The sequence below is a fragment of the Bombina bombina genome, chromosome 3, assembly GCF_027579735.1.
Source record: "Bombina bombina isolate aBomBom1 chromosome 3, aBomBom1.pri, whole genome shotgun sequence".
NCBI lineage: Eukaryota > Metazoa > Chordata > Amphibia > Anura > Bombinatoridae > Bombina > Bombina bombina.
In genome coordinates this window covers 1,091,789,724-1,091,805,688 of record NC_069501.1, presented here as the reverse complement: position 1 = coordinate 1,091,805,688, position 15,965 = coordinate 1,091,789,724, and the positions used below count along the sequence as shown (strand labels likewise).

At 33.6% G+C, this 15,965-nt stretch overlaps 1 protein-coding gene across 1 annotated transcript in view; it reads left to right on the top strand.

Annotated features, from left to right (window-relative positions):
* Nucleotides 1-13,814, top strand: part of FREM2 (FRAS1 related extracellular matrix 2) — a 305,213-nt gene extending 291,399 nt beyond the window's left edge. The window contains exons 22-24 of the mRNA XM_053708413.1: nucleotides 2,105-2,292; nucleotides 2,875-3,021; nucleotides 5,503-13,814. Of these exons, the coding sequence (XP_053564388.1) occupies nucleotides 2,105-2,292; nucleotides 2,875-3,021; nucleotides 5,503-6,015 (848 nt within the window). The 3' untranslated portion in view covers nucleotides 6,016-13,814. The remainder of the gene's footprint in view (nucleotides 1-2,104; nucleotides 2,293-2,874; nucleotides 3,022-5,502) is intronic.
* The last annotated feature ends 2,151 nt before the right edge of the window (nucleotides 13,815-15,965 follow it).

Below are 15,965 nucleotides of genomic sequence, written 5' to 3'. Positions count from 1 at the left end.
TGGGAGGTGAGGAGAACTTGTAAGTGGTGGTACATGGGTGTTCTGTGGTTGAAGCTACAAGAAGAGGCAGGAAACAGGAGTGCTGGGGGTTGGGTCAGACATGTTCAAGGGTATTGGGCAGGTGGTGAGGAAAGCCGGGGGCAGTCCCTGGGTTTGCTCTGGGTATATATACCCTAAAAGGGAAGTAGTGGAAGAATACAGTTGGGAGCTCTTGTTATACCTATATAATATGAAAACAGTTTGTTTAAGTCTATTATATTTATGCTGAATGGCTCTTTCATGTACTGTGTTCATTTGATCATGTCTCCAATCACATGACAGTTGCCTATTGGAAATGGTCCTCTATACCTAAAAACAAAAATATTTATAAGAAATGGTAATTATATAATTGACAGTGTTATAAAATCAAACAAAGGAAAAACATGAAAAAATAAAATGATATAATACAACACCGTGCACTGAAATGTGTGCAGATGGGATATTCTCAGATCTTCCTTGTACCTCAAAGAAAATGGAGAGAAACGTTCATAGTGTAATACTGTTTAAAAAATTCCCCTAGAGAATAGATTAAATTTTTGCTCACATGATCTAGAGCTACTATAGCTCTAAGTAGTGCGCTCAGTACATATGGATCCAAACTCAGTAGTTGTGCAGAGGGTTCCCCTATTTATTTGATAAAACAATGTGAATATATTAAAAAACAAGAAAATGAGTCCTTGTTCATAAACACAATGAAGGCAAACAGTCTTAGTCACTTCTGGGTCTTAATTGTCTTTGTATAGATAGTATCGGATCTATAGTGTGAAAAGCTGTTACTCCATTAGCTGTTTAGGTCTTGTTGTGTTGGGCAATCAAGGGAGTCTGAGCTTGTTGCTGCCTCTATCTCTGTATTTGCAGTGAAGCTCAGAACATTTAGTGAGTTTTTTATTATTTTCATTTTACTTTCCCATTATTTTCGTTTTTCTTTACATGACAGGTGAGGCTCGGCCTCCCCTGACTGCACTCTCTGTATAAGACATAGAACTCCCAATATAATGATGTGGTCACAACGTGATATTAAACAGAAAGTTAGTGCACATGTTTTATTATATCAACATTAATTTTGACTATTTTATTAGAAAACCTCATAATTTGTATTGCTAAACAATGATATTATAAAGAATCCCTCCATAAATAGAAATCAGCCTCTTTTGGGCCGAGAAGTTCTAATAAGAATGTGAGGAAGTTAGGGTCTAACAGGTATAAGAATGGAGGGGGAAAGGGGCCACTTTTGTACCCATATTATTTAAAAATGTAATAAAACGTTTATGATTGCTCAAGCAATTTTAAACAACTTTCCAATTGACTTTCATTGTTTAATTTGCTTAGTTCTGCAGGTTAGTTCTAGGTAAGCATAGGCTAAGGAGCAGCACTATACTTCTGGATGCTAGTTGATAATTAGTGGCTGTACATTTGTGTCTCTTGTCATTGGCTCACCCAATGTGTTCAGCTAACAAATTTAAAGTTCAAACTGAGTGCTATTGCTTTGTCTTTTTATCATGCATTTGTTGATTATGCAAATCTACTGTATTTACTAGTCCTTGAAAGTTTTGTTTATACTTTTGTTGTCAGTTTATTGTCTCTTTAATCTCCGTAGCTGCTATTGATTGATTGATATCTCTGACAAGCAAACATACATTTTGTATCTCCGTTATTCAAGGACTTTATACAAATACCAACAGCTAGCTCAATTATCCAACTTTTTTATGGATAGTTAGTTTCTAGCTGAAAATGCCATGGTTTTTTTTTTATAAAAAATATTATTCTGCACACTTCCACCCAATCTATTTGCTAGAGACATATTCTAAGCCAACCTCATCATGATAGATTTACAATTTCTATCTGATTCTTTTATAATAATGTATGTTTGCTTTTTTTTTCACAAAACTTTATTTGAACACTCCACCTGGAAAAAAATTTAATTTCTTTTTAATTTTTCCACATATAACCACCCATTTGAGATGAACTTACCTTCCCTTTTATCTGAGTTATTTTCCCTTCTCCTTCACCTTCTGATGTACAGATTGTTGCAGCAACTGAATTCCAGCTACCATGTTTTTTCCAGGTGATATGATTTATGGTCGTGTGATGGTGGATCCTGTCCAGAACTTGGGAAATTCCTTTTTTTGCAGCATTGAAAAGGTTTTCCTCTGCACCGGAGCCGATGGATATGTTCCAAAGTACAATCCAACCGATAACGAATATGGCTGCCTTGCAGATGCTACATCTCTCCTGTATAGGTTTAAAATATTGGTAAGACTACTGCTATTTTCTTTTGGCTACAACATAGTTTTTGTATTCCAAAATGTATCTATCTTCATTATCATCATAATCATGTCACAGGGGGAAGCACATACAATTAAGGACTAAAGGATTGTAAAGTTTCAAACTTGACCAATGAGCTAGGTGTTCCTCTAAGTAAATATATACAGTATATATAAAATACACAAAGAGAGAAGCGCAACTTTCAAGAACAAACAGCCTGCTCAATAACTTGTTAGCTTGTTCTATGGTGATTTACCACTTGGGTGCAGCTTCTTTTGCATGCATTATATATAATGATAACGCGGGTCACAATGTACACTATCACTGAACCGCACTAACATTATCGAGCAACTTGATATTACAAGTCCATGGTAAATCTCATTTACCAGATAAGGGTTAGCATGGCCGACATCGCTCTAGCACAATCTTTGGCAAGTTTCAAGCTTGGCAAAGCCCATAAGCGTTACTCCTGTAAACTTTATTGCAGTTAGCCTATTGAGAATGTATCTGTAATGTAATAACTCAAGAAAATACAATTTTAGCTCATTCTTAAATAAACTTCTTTTATAGGACAAAGCTCAACCAGAGACGCAAGCTGGTACGTTTGGAAATGTTCAATTTAATGCCAGGCTGGCTGTGGATGATCCTGAGGCCTTACCTCTAGTCAAACAGCCAGGGTCTGATGGATTTAAAGTTGAATCTACTCCTCTATTCCAGGTTTGTGATCATTTTCAATACAGTTCTTGTATCAAACATACAGACAATAAAAACTATTAATAAAGTATTTGGTTACTATATGCACTCATTCACCCCGATACACAGCTGGTCCACAAGCACCATTTAGCATATACTTTGGTTAATGAAAGACAGAAGCTTTGCATTCTTTTTTGTACAATATATAACTTTTTATATTTTCGAGAAACCCAATGTGCAGAACTTATGGAAATTGTCATCAATTGTTACTTTAAAGGTGATAATAAACAGTGCTCCTTTGGTAAAAAAAAAAAAATATGTTAAATGGAAGTAAAAAACAACAAATAGCTTACTTGTTTTCTTGCAAAACTAGCACTTAGAAATTATAATTGTAGCCCTTGCCCTCAGTGTGATAAGAGAGCTGATAATTGGCAACTTACGTTACATTCTGACCGATCTGAGCATGAGCAAATCTGACTCCATGTTTATCTAGTCTATTCCCTTTATAATAAACCATCTCATGTAACTCTAGAAGATTTATGACATCAGGCTAAATAAGCTTCCTTTAGAGACCACCACCTTCTTGTAGGGCTGTGACAGGAAGTAATGGACACTGCACAAATATAATGTACAAAAAAAGAAATAAAAGTTAAAATCCACTTAAAATGATGAATACTACATATTGTAATGACCTCTATTAAGTATAAGCCACTGCTTAGTGCTTTTTATTACAACAATGAGACAGACTGATTAACATCCCTTTAAAAGGGCAAAATTACAAGAAGCGTTTTATGACTTTTCTTCGCGGAATGTGGTCTTTTCGCAATCAATTTCCATTGTGCAGCTATTACAAGTTTAGAAAAATCGCAATTGCGCACTCGCATTTGCCTTTTACGCAACAATCCTTTCCATGCTTAAAGATCTGTACATAAAAGTTTCACAAAACACTTCAAAAAAATACATTACAAAGTACACTAACACTCATATTAACACTGTCTAATAAAAATTATTTTAAAAAAAAATATGGCACTCAAAAATTATAAGGGATCAAAGATATGAGATCTCGGGTGTGCATATATATAGAGAAACATGGCTTTATAGGTATAAAGATATGTTAAACAATGGAGATAATAAAAATATTTTACATTACAATCTTATGTATATTAAACAATATCTCAGAGGGATTTTCAAAGTGATATTCGCATATAGATCTCTAGATATCTCGATAAATATATATTCATATACATATCTCTCGATAAATAGATATATCAGTCCAAAAATCATCACATATATAGAGAAATATTTATTTAGACATAAATAGAACATATTCCGTTACTAAAACATTTTCGCAATATGAAATATTTGCATTTTCATGTACACTTTTCAAGGAGAATACGTCATGGGATTTGTGCAACATAATAGTTTTTTTTGTGGGGTTCTTTTTCTATTTGTCTTCTCCACTGACTTCTATGGGGAATACGTGAGCGTACATGCGATTTGGCTGTTTAGATAACGCAGCTTAATATTATTTTACAACTTGTAATAGCTGCCCAACCCCAAATGCAAAAAAGCCATAATGTGCATGGTGTTTTCGCAACTGATTTGTAGCGTGACTTGTAATCTTGACCAAAATGTCTTGTACTTATTATCTTGCTATAACTTTCCGGTGTCTCTTTACATTAAGTACAAAAATATGTAGAAAAAAAGGGTCTTTTTTTGAGAGGTAACATGAATACTTTATACAAATATAGTTGAGGCCCATATACAGAGGTGGAAACACTGTTTATTCCAAGGCAATTGTTAGCAACAAGAGTCATAGTTTGTCCAGAGGAAAGGATATTTAATCTCCAGCAAAGTAAACTTTTTTTCACTGTAAGAACAATCACATTGTGGAACTCATTGCCTAAGGAGATAGTGAATGCCAATACCATAGATACATTTTGAAAAATGGCTTAGATACATTTTTTGCTAAAACAGAATTCAATGATATGATTGCTTGTGTTAAATGGTCCACCTTTTTTAATTGTATTAATGTAACCTCAATTGTAAATTAGAAATATCTCTATAGGTTAAGCACACTTTTGTCTTCTTTAAACCTCATCTACACTGTATAGAGGTATTGATTTTATAACCAATTCTTCTATTGTAAGATTGATTGTGTTTTATTATGCACTGTTAATTTGATTGCAGATATTTTGTAATATTTTATAAAACTGCAATAAATACAACATGGCATGCTATATAGGAAATTAGAGTCAGAAGTAGAAAAATTAGATAGAATTTAGCATGGTAATATAATTCCCATTTAAATACACATTTAAAAATATTCTTTAAGAGAAGATTGCATTTAGAGATCCTAAGCATTTCAATTAAATAATATTATTTTAACTCCTGTTTCCTGGTATTAGTAACTTGGCCATTATGGTAGTTATTAAATATTTTTACTGTTATTTACCTATTATGTAACTATTTTCCATTTTAAGTATTATGTCTTCTGCTTTTTAGGTTTCATTGGGACGTGAGTGGTATATACACACAATATATACTGTAAGGTCAAAAGAAAATGCAAACAGGGGAATTGGTAAAAGAAGTGTGGAGATGCAATATCATTCTCTAGCTAGTGCTGTATCTGGAGGAAGTTTGGTAAAAAATCGTAAGAAAAGGGACGTCAATGAAGCTCCAGGAATTGCTCAAGAAATCGGCATTGATAACAATAGAGGGACCAACATCCAACATATTGCTTTGGATCGTAGCAACAAGAAACATATCCCTAAAAAGGAAGTTACCCTTGATGGAATTATTCCTAGAGAGCTGAACAATAAAGAAAGTGAAGTCAATATTGTAACTATTGTGGTAGCTATTGCAGCTATATTACTGGCCATATGTTTGATTGTCATAATAATTTTATTACTGAAACGCAAGCAAAAGTCAAAAAAGAAGGAAGAAAGAAAGAATTCTGGTTGCAGTGAGCCCATGATGACACCAAAAGGCGATAGTACCGACAGCTCAGAAGTTTGATATACGTATGATACGATTTATAGTCAAACCAAAAGTGCCTCAAAAACAAAATATGAGTATTTTAATAAAGGTGCATGTCTCTTCTGACAAGGAACATTCTTCACATAAACTGTCCCACCGTCGCCAAAAGGCTGTATGCATATTTAAAATACTGTAAGAATGGATTGTTTCAACAGGACATTAAGCAAAACTCATAAAGCAACCAAGACAGTCTTCATTCATACCCTGCATATAAAGCTGTGCTGCTCACCAGAACTGTAAAATTAGATTTTTTTTTATTATTTTTTTTTAATAGTATTTAAAACTTAAGATATGCAAAGGTGCTGAAAGCTTGTCTCTATTTATAGGGAGAGCCTTTTCTAATTCTACTTTTCGAGGTTCAATGATCACATTATATGTTTTAATCCGTAATTATTTTTTAAGGGATTTTTATTATTATTATTATTATTATAATGAAGAATTTCACATAACTTGTATTTTTTTTTTTTGTATTTTAAAGATTACATAAAAAATGTAAACGACTGAAAAGAGTGACTATTGGAAAGTGAAGTTCTTAAATATTGAAAATTGAGGCAATTTTACATAACTGTGCATTTAAAACTGTGTTATTTTGCAGCAAACCAAAGATTTCTTTGTTTTCAAAGTAATTTTGTAGATTTGAAATCTGACAATGCTTTTGCCGGCAGTATTTTTCATTTAGTTGTAGTGAACAGCAATACCTGTTATTGTGCACCAAATAGCATATAAAGGGCTAGATTAGAAGTGGAGCGCTAATATAACGTGCACCCGTAAACTGGCAAATTTGACACTTTGCACTCTAATTCATTAATCAGAGATCAGATCTCTGGTTAATGAATAAAAATGTCACCCAATTGCCCCCCAAATAAAGTGTAAGGTTCCTTTATTAAAATAAAAAATGGTATCATCTTTATTTTTTTAAACAATAACTGCATAAAGCAGTTATAAGGGGTTAAAGTGAGGGGATGTGGGGTGTTAGAAAAAAAGGCACTGAAAAGTCAATGCTGCACGACTTACCCCCCTTCGCTGTGTCTATCGACATCAGAAGGAGGCTCCCATTGGAAGCGCACTCTGCTGATATTACTGAGTGGAGTGCAAATATCACACTTGCGAAAGCGCAATTTTGCGTTCTACTCATAATCCTTCCCAAAAAAAAATTCTGTCTTAACTGCACTCACTGGACAAATACAGGAAATAAGGTGCTTAAATTAAAAAAAAAATGATGCTCAATTTTATTTAGAAATTAAAAAGAAATGTTCATTTAAAGAAGTGTTTTAAAGTACATTACACTTGATTTTTTTGTACTAAAAAAATAATGTTAGGGTTTTTTAATAGGTCATTATATGGATTTAGTATTATCCAGTTTTTTCAAAGTGTTGGTAGCAATTAAAGGGTCGATCGTAATTCTTTAGAAAAGTTTATCAAAAGATTATCTACAAAATAACCCATAGACTTTTATGGTGATTTTCTGTTTCTAATCTTTAGATACATTTTTATAAAATATTATGATTGACCCCAAAGTTAGAAACCAAAGTGAATATGTTATTATCATGAAATATGAAGTTTGATAAATCTGCTGAACTTTTAGATATAAGAAACTTTTGAATCAATGAATTTTCTTAATAATTTTACAGAGTCACATTAAAGGGACATTAAACACTTATAAACATAGTATTGATGTTATTCCCGGCCTACACCTAGTCATTGGTGCTGCTATGTTGAAATCTAGCTCTCATTACATTCTATTGCTGCCGTGTTTGCACGTGTGCAGTAACTCTCCTTCAGATACCTACAGTGTAACCTAGGTTCCAATATGGCAGCATCAATAATTAGAGGGAGGGGCATGAAATGATTAATGTCCCTTTAATTGACAGCCTCCTAGTAAGAAAAATAAAATAAAAACAAAACAAGGTGTCTTATTACATTATTGTATTATTCTGGGTTCGAAATATATTTAGTTTTTGTGATGTCCTAGACTAGGGATGGGGAACCTTGGCACTCCTTATGTTTCAGAACTAAATTAGCCATGATGCTTAGGCACTCTGAAGTCCAGTTGATCATCAAGGGAAATGTAGTTCTGAAACATCTGAAGGGCCAAGGTTCCTCATCCCTGCCCTAGATACCAAAAAAATATGCTGCTCTCAGTCTCCCCTAAACCCTCAACAGGTCCTCATATTTCTCACAACTGGAGGCCAGAGATGCTTGGAGAAGTCATAGAGGTGACATTCACTGATTTGTAATAATATTAACAAATAAAACATTTTGGAAGCAAAGGACTATCATCATGCCATAGACTTACCCTTCATGTTTGCCTCCCCCTGAATTATGCTGTCCTACGTACAGACCTTGACCAAAATATGCTCCAGGTCTCATACCGCTTCTTCAGCTGGAGACAGAGCCATTAAAACTAATCTCCTACCCTTCCAACTTTTGGCAACATTTTAGGCCCACATTAGTCCGAGTCCAATAATGTGATGACTACAGTGTTTAAGTGTACTTCTGCCAATACAATAATATATCTAAATATATATTTAGTTAGAAAGGAAATATAAGTACCAAGGTAAGCGTTAGATTAACAGTCCTGAGGTAAAATTGTGAGAATTTGCACTTTAGACCAGTCATAAAAGCCTAATGACAAACATATCTGCTCCAGGGGAAATTGCCATCCTGCAATGTGCCAATGCATAGAGCATTTGTGTCTATTAATTATATTTAGCAAAGTGTTTTATATATCTCTATCTATATATCCATCTATCCATCTATCTATCTATCTATCTATCTATCTATCTATATATATATATATATATATATATATATATATATATATATATATATATATATATACAGTTTTGGTTAGAAACTAATGCTATTTTAAGTTCTTTCACATCACTACTATTATACCATGTTAAATGATGAGCTCTTTATTATTTTTGAGATTACATTTTTATAAATATTCTATATAAAATTCCATTACTTTATTAACTGTAAAAAAGACAACTGAAACAGGTAGTCACATGACACAAGCTTTACTATGAAAGGCTAAAACTGAGAAACTGTAAAAAAAAAAAAAAAAAAAAAATTAGCAAGAATTACACAATGTGGTTATTTTTGGTTGTATTGCTTTATAAGTTTTGTGATAAAATTACCAGCATAAGAGTAGTTTTGTTTTCTTTTTTCCATTTTTCAGCAACTGTCATTTATAGGCACTTTTAACTTCCATGTTATTTTCTTCATAAACAAGCTATACATTATAAAAGGTGTTTAATGGCCCTTTTAAAGGGGCCAGATAAGTTTAAATGGACATGAATCCCCAAATTTGTCTTGCACAGTTAAGATAGAGCATACAGTTTAAAAAAAAAAAAAAAACTTTCCAATGTACTTCTATTATGAAATGTTGCTTTATTCTCTTGGTATTATTTGTTGAAGCAGTAGCAATGCACTGGGAGCTAGCAGAACACATCAGATGAGCCAATGACAGAACGCATATATGTGCAGCCACCAATCAGCAGCTAGCTCTCAATAGTGACCATGCTTTTCAACAAAGGATACCAAAAGAACACAGCAAATTAGATATTAAAAGTACATTCAAAATGTGTGCTTTCATATACCTTTTATTTGAAGCACACAGGATTGTAATTCAAAATCAATCAGAAAAATATGACATTGACTCCTTCCTTGATGCTCAAGGACTTCACATTTACTGAGATCCTACCCCTAGTCTGCAAGTCCAGCACACTTGCCAGTAATTGTTATGAGTTATACATGTGCCACTTATGCTCTGTCTACTGCCATATTGGCAGCAAGTTACTTGCATAATACATTTATTACTGAAGCATTAGTATTAAACAAAGCTTTTTGCAAAAGAAAATATATTGTATAGATGTGTGTAATGGAATCTGAAATGTTTTACTGTGCATCTCACATTTAACCCTTATGTCTCTTTAAGAAACAGACCAAACGCTTGTAACAAATATGAGACTACAATGTTCTTGTGAACTAAATATAGGATAATGTCTAGAATTTCTTATTTCAGCACATGTATTAGAAATGCAAAGTCAAGTCATTTATTTAGTATTCAGCAAAATTCTTTTGCTATGTGTTTATTATATATGGAAAGAGTTTTTATAATAAATATGTTTTGCCTGATTATTTCTTCGGTATCACGGCATCTTGACAAAAAACACAGTGCAAAACTGCTTCTGCCATATGATCTCAAACTTTCTAAATGATATTTCTTTGTTTTAATGTGTTCACAAATGTATTATTTCTGTTTTGGTAAAGCTACAGTTAGTCTGTATTTTACAAATCTTCTTTTATGTAAAGACAACGGTCTCTCCCTTTCAAATTTATGTTGTCAAGCGTTCACATATTTCTTTTTGGTCCTTAAAGGGACAGGAAACCCCAATTTTTTTCTTTCATGATACAGATAGAACATACAATTTTAAACACCTTTCCAATTTACTTCTATTATCAATTTTGCTTCATTCTCTTATTTCCCTTTGCTGAAGGAGCAGCATTGCACTACTGGCAGCTATCTGAACACATCTAGTTAGCCAATCACGAGACAAATGTGTGCAGGCACCAATCAGCAGCAAGTTCTCACTATTGTAGGACATGTGCATATTCTTTTTCTACAAGGGATGCCAAGAGAACAAAGCACATTTAAAAATAGAAGTGAATTTAAAGTGTCTTAAAATTACATACTCTATCTGAATCATGCAAGTTTTAACTTTCCTATCCCTTTAATCAGCTTTTAGTTTAAAGGGATATGAAACCCAAACATTTTCTTTCATTATTCAGATAAAGCATATAATTTAAAATAAAAAGTTTCCAATTTACGTCTATTAACAAATTTACTTCATTCTCTTGGTATCCTTTGTTGAAGGAGAAGCAGTAGACTACTTGGAGCTAGCAGAACACATCAGGTGAGCCAATGACAAGAGTCATATATCTGTGCTTTGCTGCTCCTGAGCCTACCTAGATATGTTTTTTGTCTTTACTTTCTCTGTAAGCAGCATTAATCCTTTGGACTTTTAATGCACTTATTTGTAATTTTCTAAAAAATATGCGTAATTAAACACAGTTCCAAAAATTCAGTATTTAACACTGAAAAATGCTTTTTATGGCTAAAGCTCAGTTTAATGAACATTGCATGAAAAGCTTACTAGATCACAATACCCCAAAAAATCCAACTCTCAACATGTAATTAAGGCCTCAACACTACAAGTTCCCCAAAATAAAAAAATAAAACAATTGTGATTACAAAAAAAATACAAATTAGAGTAAACTCCTTGAGATTTTTATATAGAATATTTAGTTATGTGTAATGAAACAACTTTGCAATATATTTTCATTAATTATTTTGCACCCTTTTAATGTAATTTAGCTCTGAAAATTAAGCAATTTCTTCTCAGAACTTGAAATGCACCTGCTGACTTATCAAGGCTAACCTTGCTACATGTCTTTACATAATTGGCTTTATCAGATAACAACTGCATAACAATTCAATTTATACTAACTTTATGACCGTGGCTACTCTCGTTGTCTGTGGACTAAAGGCCAGATTGCCTCTTTCAAATAAAGTAAATGGTAGCTGGAGTTTTGCTACTGATAAAGAATTGCAGTACAAAGTTTTTAAAAATATGATAATTTGCTTTAAAAAGATTTAGAAAACATATAGACTTGGCTGATATTTTATAGCAACACAACAGAAATGTCTTGTAACTACAAGGTGTTTACTGTCCCTTTAACCCCAAAATGGTCCTACCGGAAGACCTTTCTTTAAACTCATCTGGTCAGCAGAAAATGCTCCCTCAATGTCCTTTTCCTCACCACGGTCTGGACTTTTTATGGGGTTCCCTCTTATTTGTAGAAATTAACATAAACTTTATTAGTCATCAGATACATCTTTTAGGAATGCAGCCATTGGGCTCAACTGATTAGTTAATCACTAAATATCAGATGAGTGGGAGAAAATAAAGTACACTTTTTTTACCTTTAAAGAGATCAGAAAGTCAAAATGAAACTTGTATGATTCAGATAGAGCAGGTCATTTTAAGACACTTTTAAATTCACTTCTATTTTCAATTGTGCTTTGTTCTCTTGGTATCCCTTGTTGAAATAGAATACACACATATCCTACACTAGTGGGAGCTAGCTGCTGATTGGTGCCTGCACACATTTGTCTTTTGAGATTGGCTAACTAGATGTGTTCATCTTGCTGCCAGTAGTGCAATGTTGTTCCTTAAGCCAAGGATACCAAAGGAACAAAGCAAATTTGATAATGGAAGTAAATTTGTTTAACATGGTATGTTCTATCCAAATCATGAAAGAAAATGTTGGGGTTTCCTGTCCCTTTAACTTATAAAAAAATGTTTTTACTATGGACTTTTCTTCAAATATATTGTATAACATTTAGCATTTAATAATAATTAAAGGGTCTACTCCAGAATTTGTATTGTTTTAAAAGATAGATAATCCCTTTATTACCCATTCACCAGTTTGCAATCAACACTGTTATATTAATACACCTTTTACCTCTGTGATTACCTTTTATCTAAACCTCTGCAGACTGCCCCCTTACTTAAGTTGTTTTGACAGACTTGCATTTTAGCCAATCAGTGCTGACTGAGATAAGAGTTGAATTGCAAGGGTTTAGAAATTTTCATATGAGTCTTCATAGGTTTAGCTTTCAACAAAGAATACCAAGAGAAGAAAGCTCATTTGATTATGAAAGTAAATTGGAAAGTTGCTTAAAATGTCATGCCCTATCTAAATCATGAAATTTTGACTAGAATGTCCCCCCTTTAATGGCAATATTAGACCAATACTACATTAATGTACTCCTAAAACATTAAAATGATTTTACTTTCATAAGTTAATATTAGGTTGTCAATAATATTGTGACATCCTCAAGTAAAATGCCTTATCGTGAGCTTGCTAGGTGAACTCATATTTATATTAATAAGTATTCATATACATTTTCCCAAGGTTTAGTTAATCGTTTTGCTTATTCTCTGTTTCAACTGGGTACATTTTTTTCTCTACATTTGTAGTAATGTAAATTGCTTACATGATGCACAGCTTCATTATTGAAATTAAATTATTAATGTATCAAAGCATACTCTGGTTGATAGGGGAAAGTCTCCACAGTTTATAGAAGTATTTAAAAAAACAACAACAAAAAAACAGCAAAACTATGAAAATTGCCATCTTTTTAGATTCACCAAAATAAAAGTTTCAGCACAATATTATTTTAGGGAACAATTTGTTAAATCCTTAAAGGTGCCATTTATAGTAATACTGTTTAACAAATATGACCGTTGCACAATATATCAAATGTTTACCCTTCTGAAGATTTATTGTGCATCCTATTAGTCAAAAATAACTGTAGCCTAATGGTTGGACAAATCCACATTTTTAACTTTTATGTTAACATTTCAAATAAACTTTTTTAATATACATATTATATACAGTATAAAGAATTTATAAACAATGTTATTTGTACATTTTATAATAACTGCTTTGTTTCATTCATCCAGAGGTAAACTGTTAGTTAACCGTATTTAAATCAATGTTCTAAAACATTAAATTGTTTAAATTTTCTATTAACAAATATTTTATAAAGTACTTTGATAAGTCTATATAATGCTGAAAAAAATAAAAATAAGGGCAGCCTTTTCATGTCTACACCCATTTTTTTAAAGTGTCATTTTAAAAATGTAACATGGACCCATCACCACAATGTGGTCTGCAATAAAATATTGTCTTTCTTTTTTCAATTTCTTTGTTGTTTTCTTTTATAAAGTTAGCAGCTTCCTGTCATACTGTTATAGCATTTAATATATATACAGCACGGTGCAAAAGTCTTAGGCCACCACCAGCTTTGTTGTTTTAGCAAAGTTTTAATGACCATCCATATTTATTTTTCGGTCTCTTTATGAAGATACAAACAGAAAATACAGGTACAAAAATTATTAAAAATAAAAATTCACAACAAAATGACTTCTTTAGTCAAATGTCAGTATTTAGTGTGACCTCCCTTGGCACTAAGCACGTTTGGAAATCTTTTGGGGAGATTGTCCAGAGGTTTTCTGAAGTAATCTTCTGGTATCTTATACCAGGCTTCTTTCAGCACTTCCCAGAGTTCTTCTTTAGATTTAGGTTGTCTTTTATTTATTTCTCTGTCCCGTTGATCCCATACTTCCCCTATGATATTCAGGTCTGGACTCTGTGGAGGCTAATCCGAGACTGTCAGTGTTTATTCAGCTGTTTTTCTCTCCAAATATGATTTCACGGCATTAGCAGTGTGCTTGGTATCTTTATCATGCTGAAAAATAAAATCATTCCCACTCAGGCGCTTTCCAGGAGGAATTGCATGATGAATTAAAACCTGCCTATACTTTCCAGCATTCATGATCCCATCAATTTAGACAATGGCCCCAATTTATCAAAGGTCTTGCGGACCTGATCCGACACTGCGGATCAGGTCCTCAAGACCTCGCTAAATGCGGAGAGCAATACTCTCTCTCCGCATTTAACATTGCACCAGCAGCTCACAAGAGCTGCTGGTGCAACGCCGCCCCCTGCTGACTCGCGGCCAATTGGCCGCCAGCAGGGAGGTGTCAATCAACCCGCTCGTATTCGATCGGGTTGATTTCCGGCGATTCCTGTCCGCCTGCTCAGAGCAGGCGGACAGGGTTATGAAGCAGCGGTCTTTAGACCGCTGCTTCATAACTTGTGTTTCTGGTGAGTCTGAAGACTCGACAGAAACACGGCCCTTCAAGCTCCGTATGGAGCCTGATAAATATGGGCCAATATCACCAACATCACTGGCAGAAATGCATCCCCAAACCAGAACAGGCCCTCCACCATGTTTCACTGAAGGCTGCAAGCACTCATTCTTCCATCTCTCTCCAACTCTTCTTCTCACATATTGTCGATGATTGGACCCAAAAATTTCAAACTTGGATTTGTGACTCCATAACACTCTTTTCCACTTAAATTCATTCAAATCTTTAGCATATCTTAGCTTTTTCACTCTGTTCCCCTTACGAAAAATGTATATTTATATTTAAAAGATTAGATTCCTCATGTGAGTACAACATTTAAGCAAAAGAGTAAAAACAGTTAAAGTCTTAAATAAAATACAATTTATATACTTTAAAACTAAAATTAAACCACTGGTGGTAATCACTAATATTGATACATAATATATATATAGAGTCACTTAGAATTTGCTTTAATACAAGCTAATGAGCACACAAATGCTTATAAACAAACTCAGAAACCCACAGTACTTTCTCAAGGGTTTTTTGAAGTGGAAATGGGGTTTCCCAGAATAAATATACTGCTTATTAATGGACAATTGCAGATGTATATAAGCCCTCAACGGCTTTTGGATTATAAAAGAATGCCGTTTAAGGAGTAAAGCCATCTTGATAAAGGCCACCATACAGACTGAAATGCGTAGATGCACCCGATGAACCTTTGCCAGTTAGTGAAAATCAGAGCACTCTAAAATAAAAAACTGGTCTTTTACATTTCTACAAAGTACATTGGACACATAACCAACAGTTCAAACTCAACGCTGAGGAAACCCGTTTATCTACTACAGTTGAGCGCTGAATGCGGAAGGAAGCCTCAAGTCGAAGATACAGCGTGTCTGAGCAGGTCTGCCTAAGGATACGAGCGCAAGGAAAAATGCTGGCACAACAGAAACTTAAATAGTGGTAAAGTATACCGGGCTAATTTGCTCATTGTGATTCTACATAACAAAAGTTATTGTTTTTTCAACTATCACTATCTTACAGCAGTGGCATATAAGATTACCTACATCGAACTGACTGTGTCAATCCGAAAGCCGTTGAGGGCTTAGACATCTGCAATTGTCCAGTAATAAGCAGTATAGTTATTCTGGGAAACCCCATTTC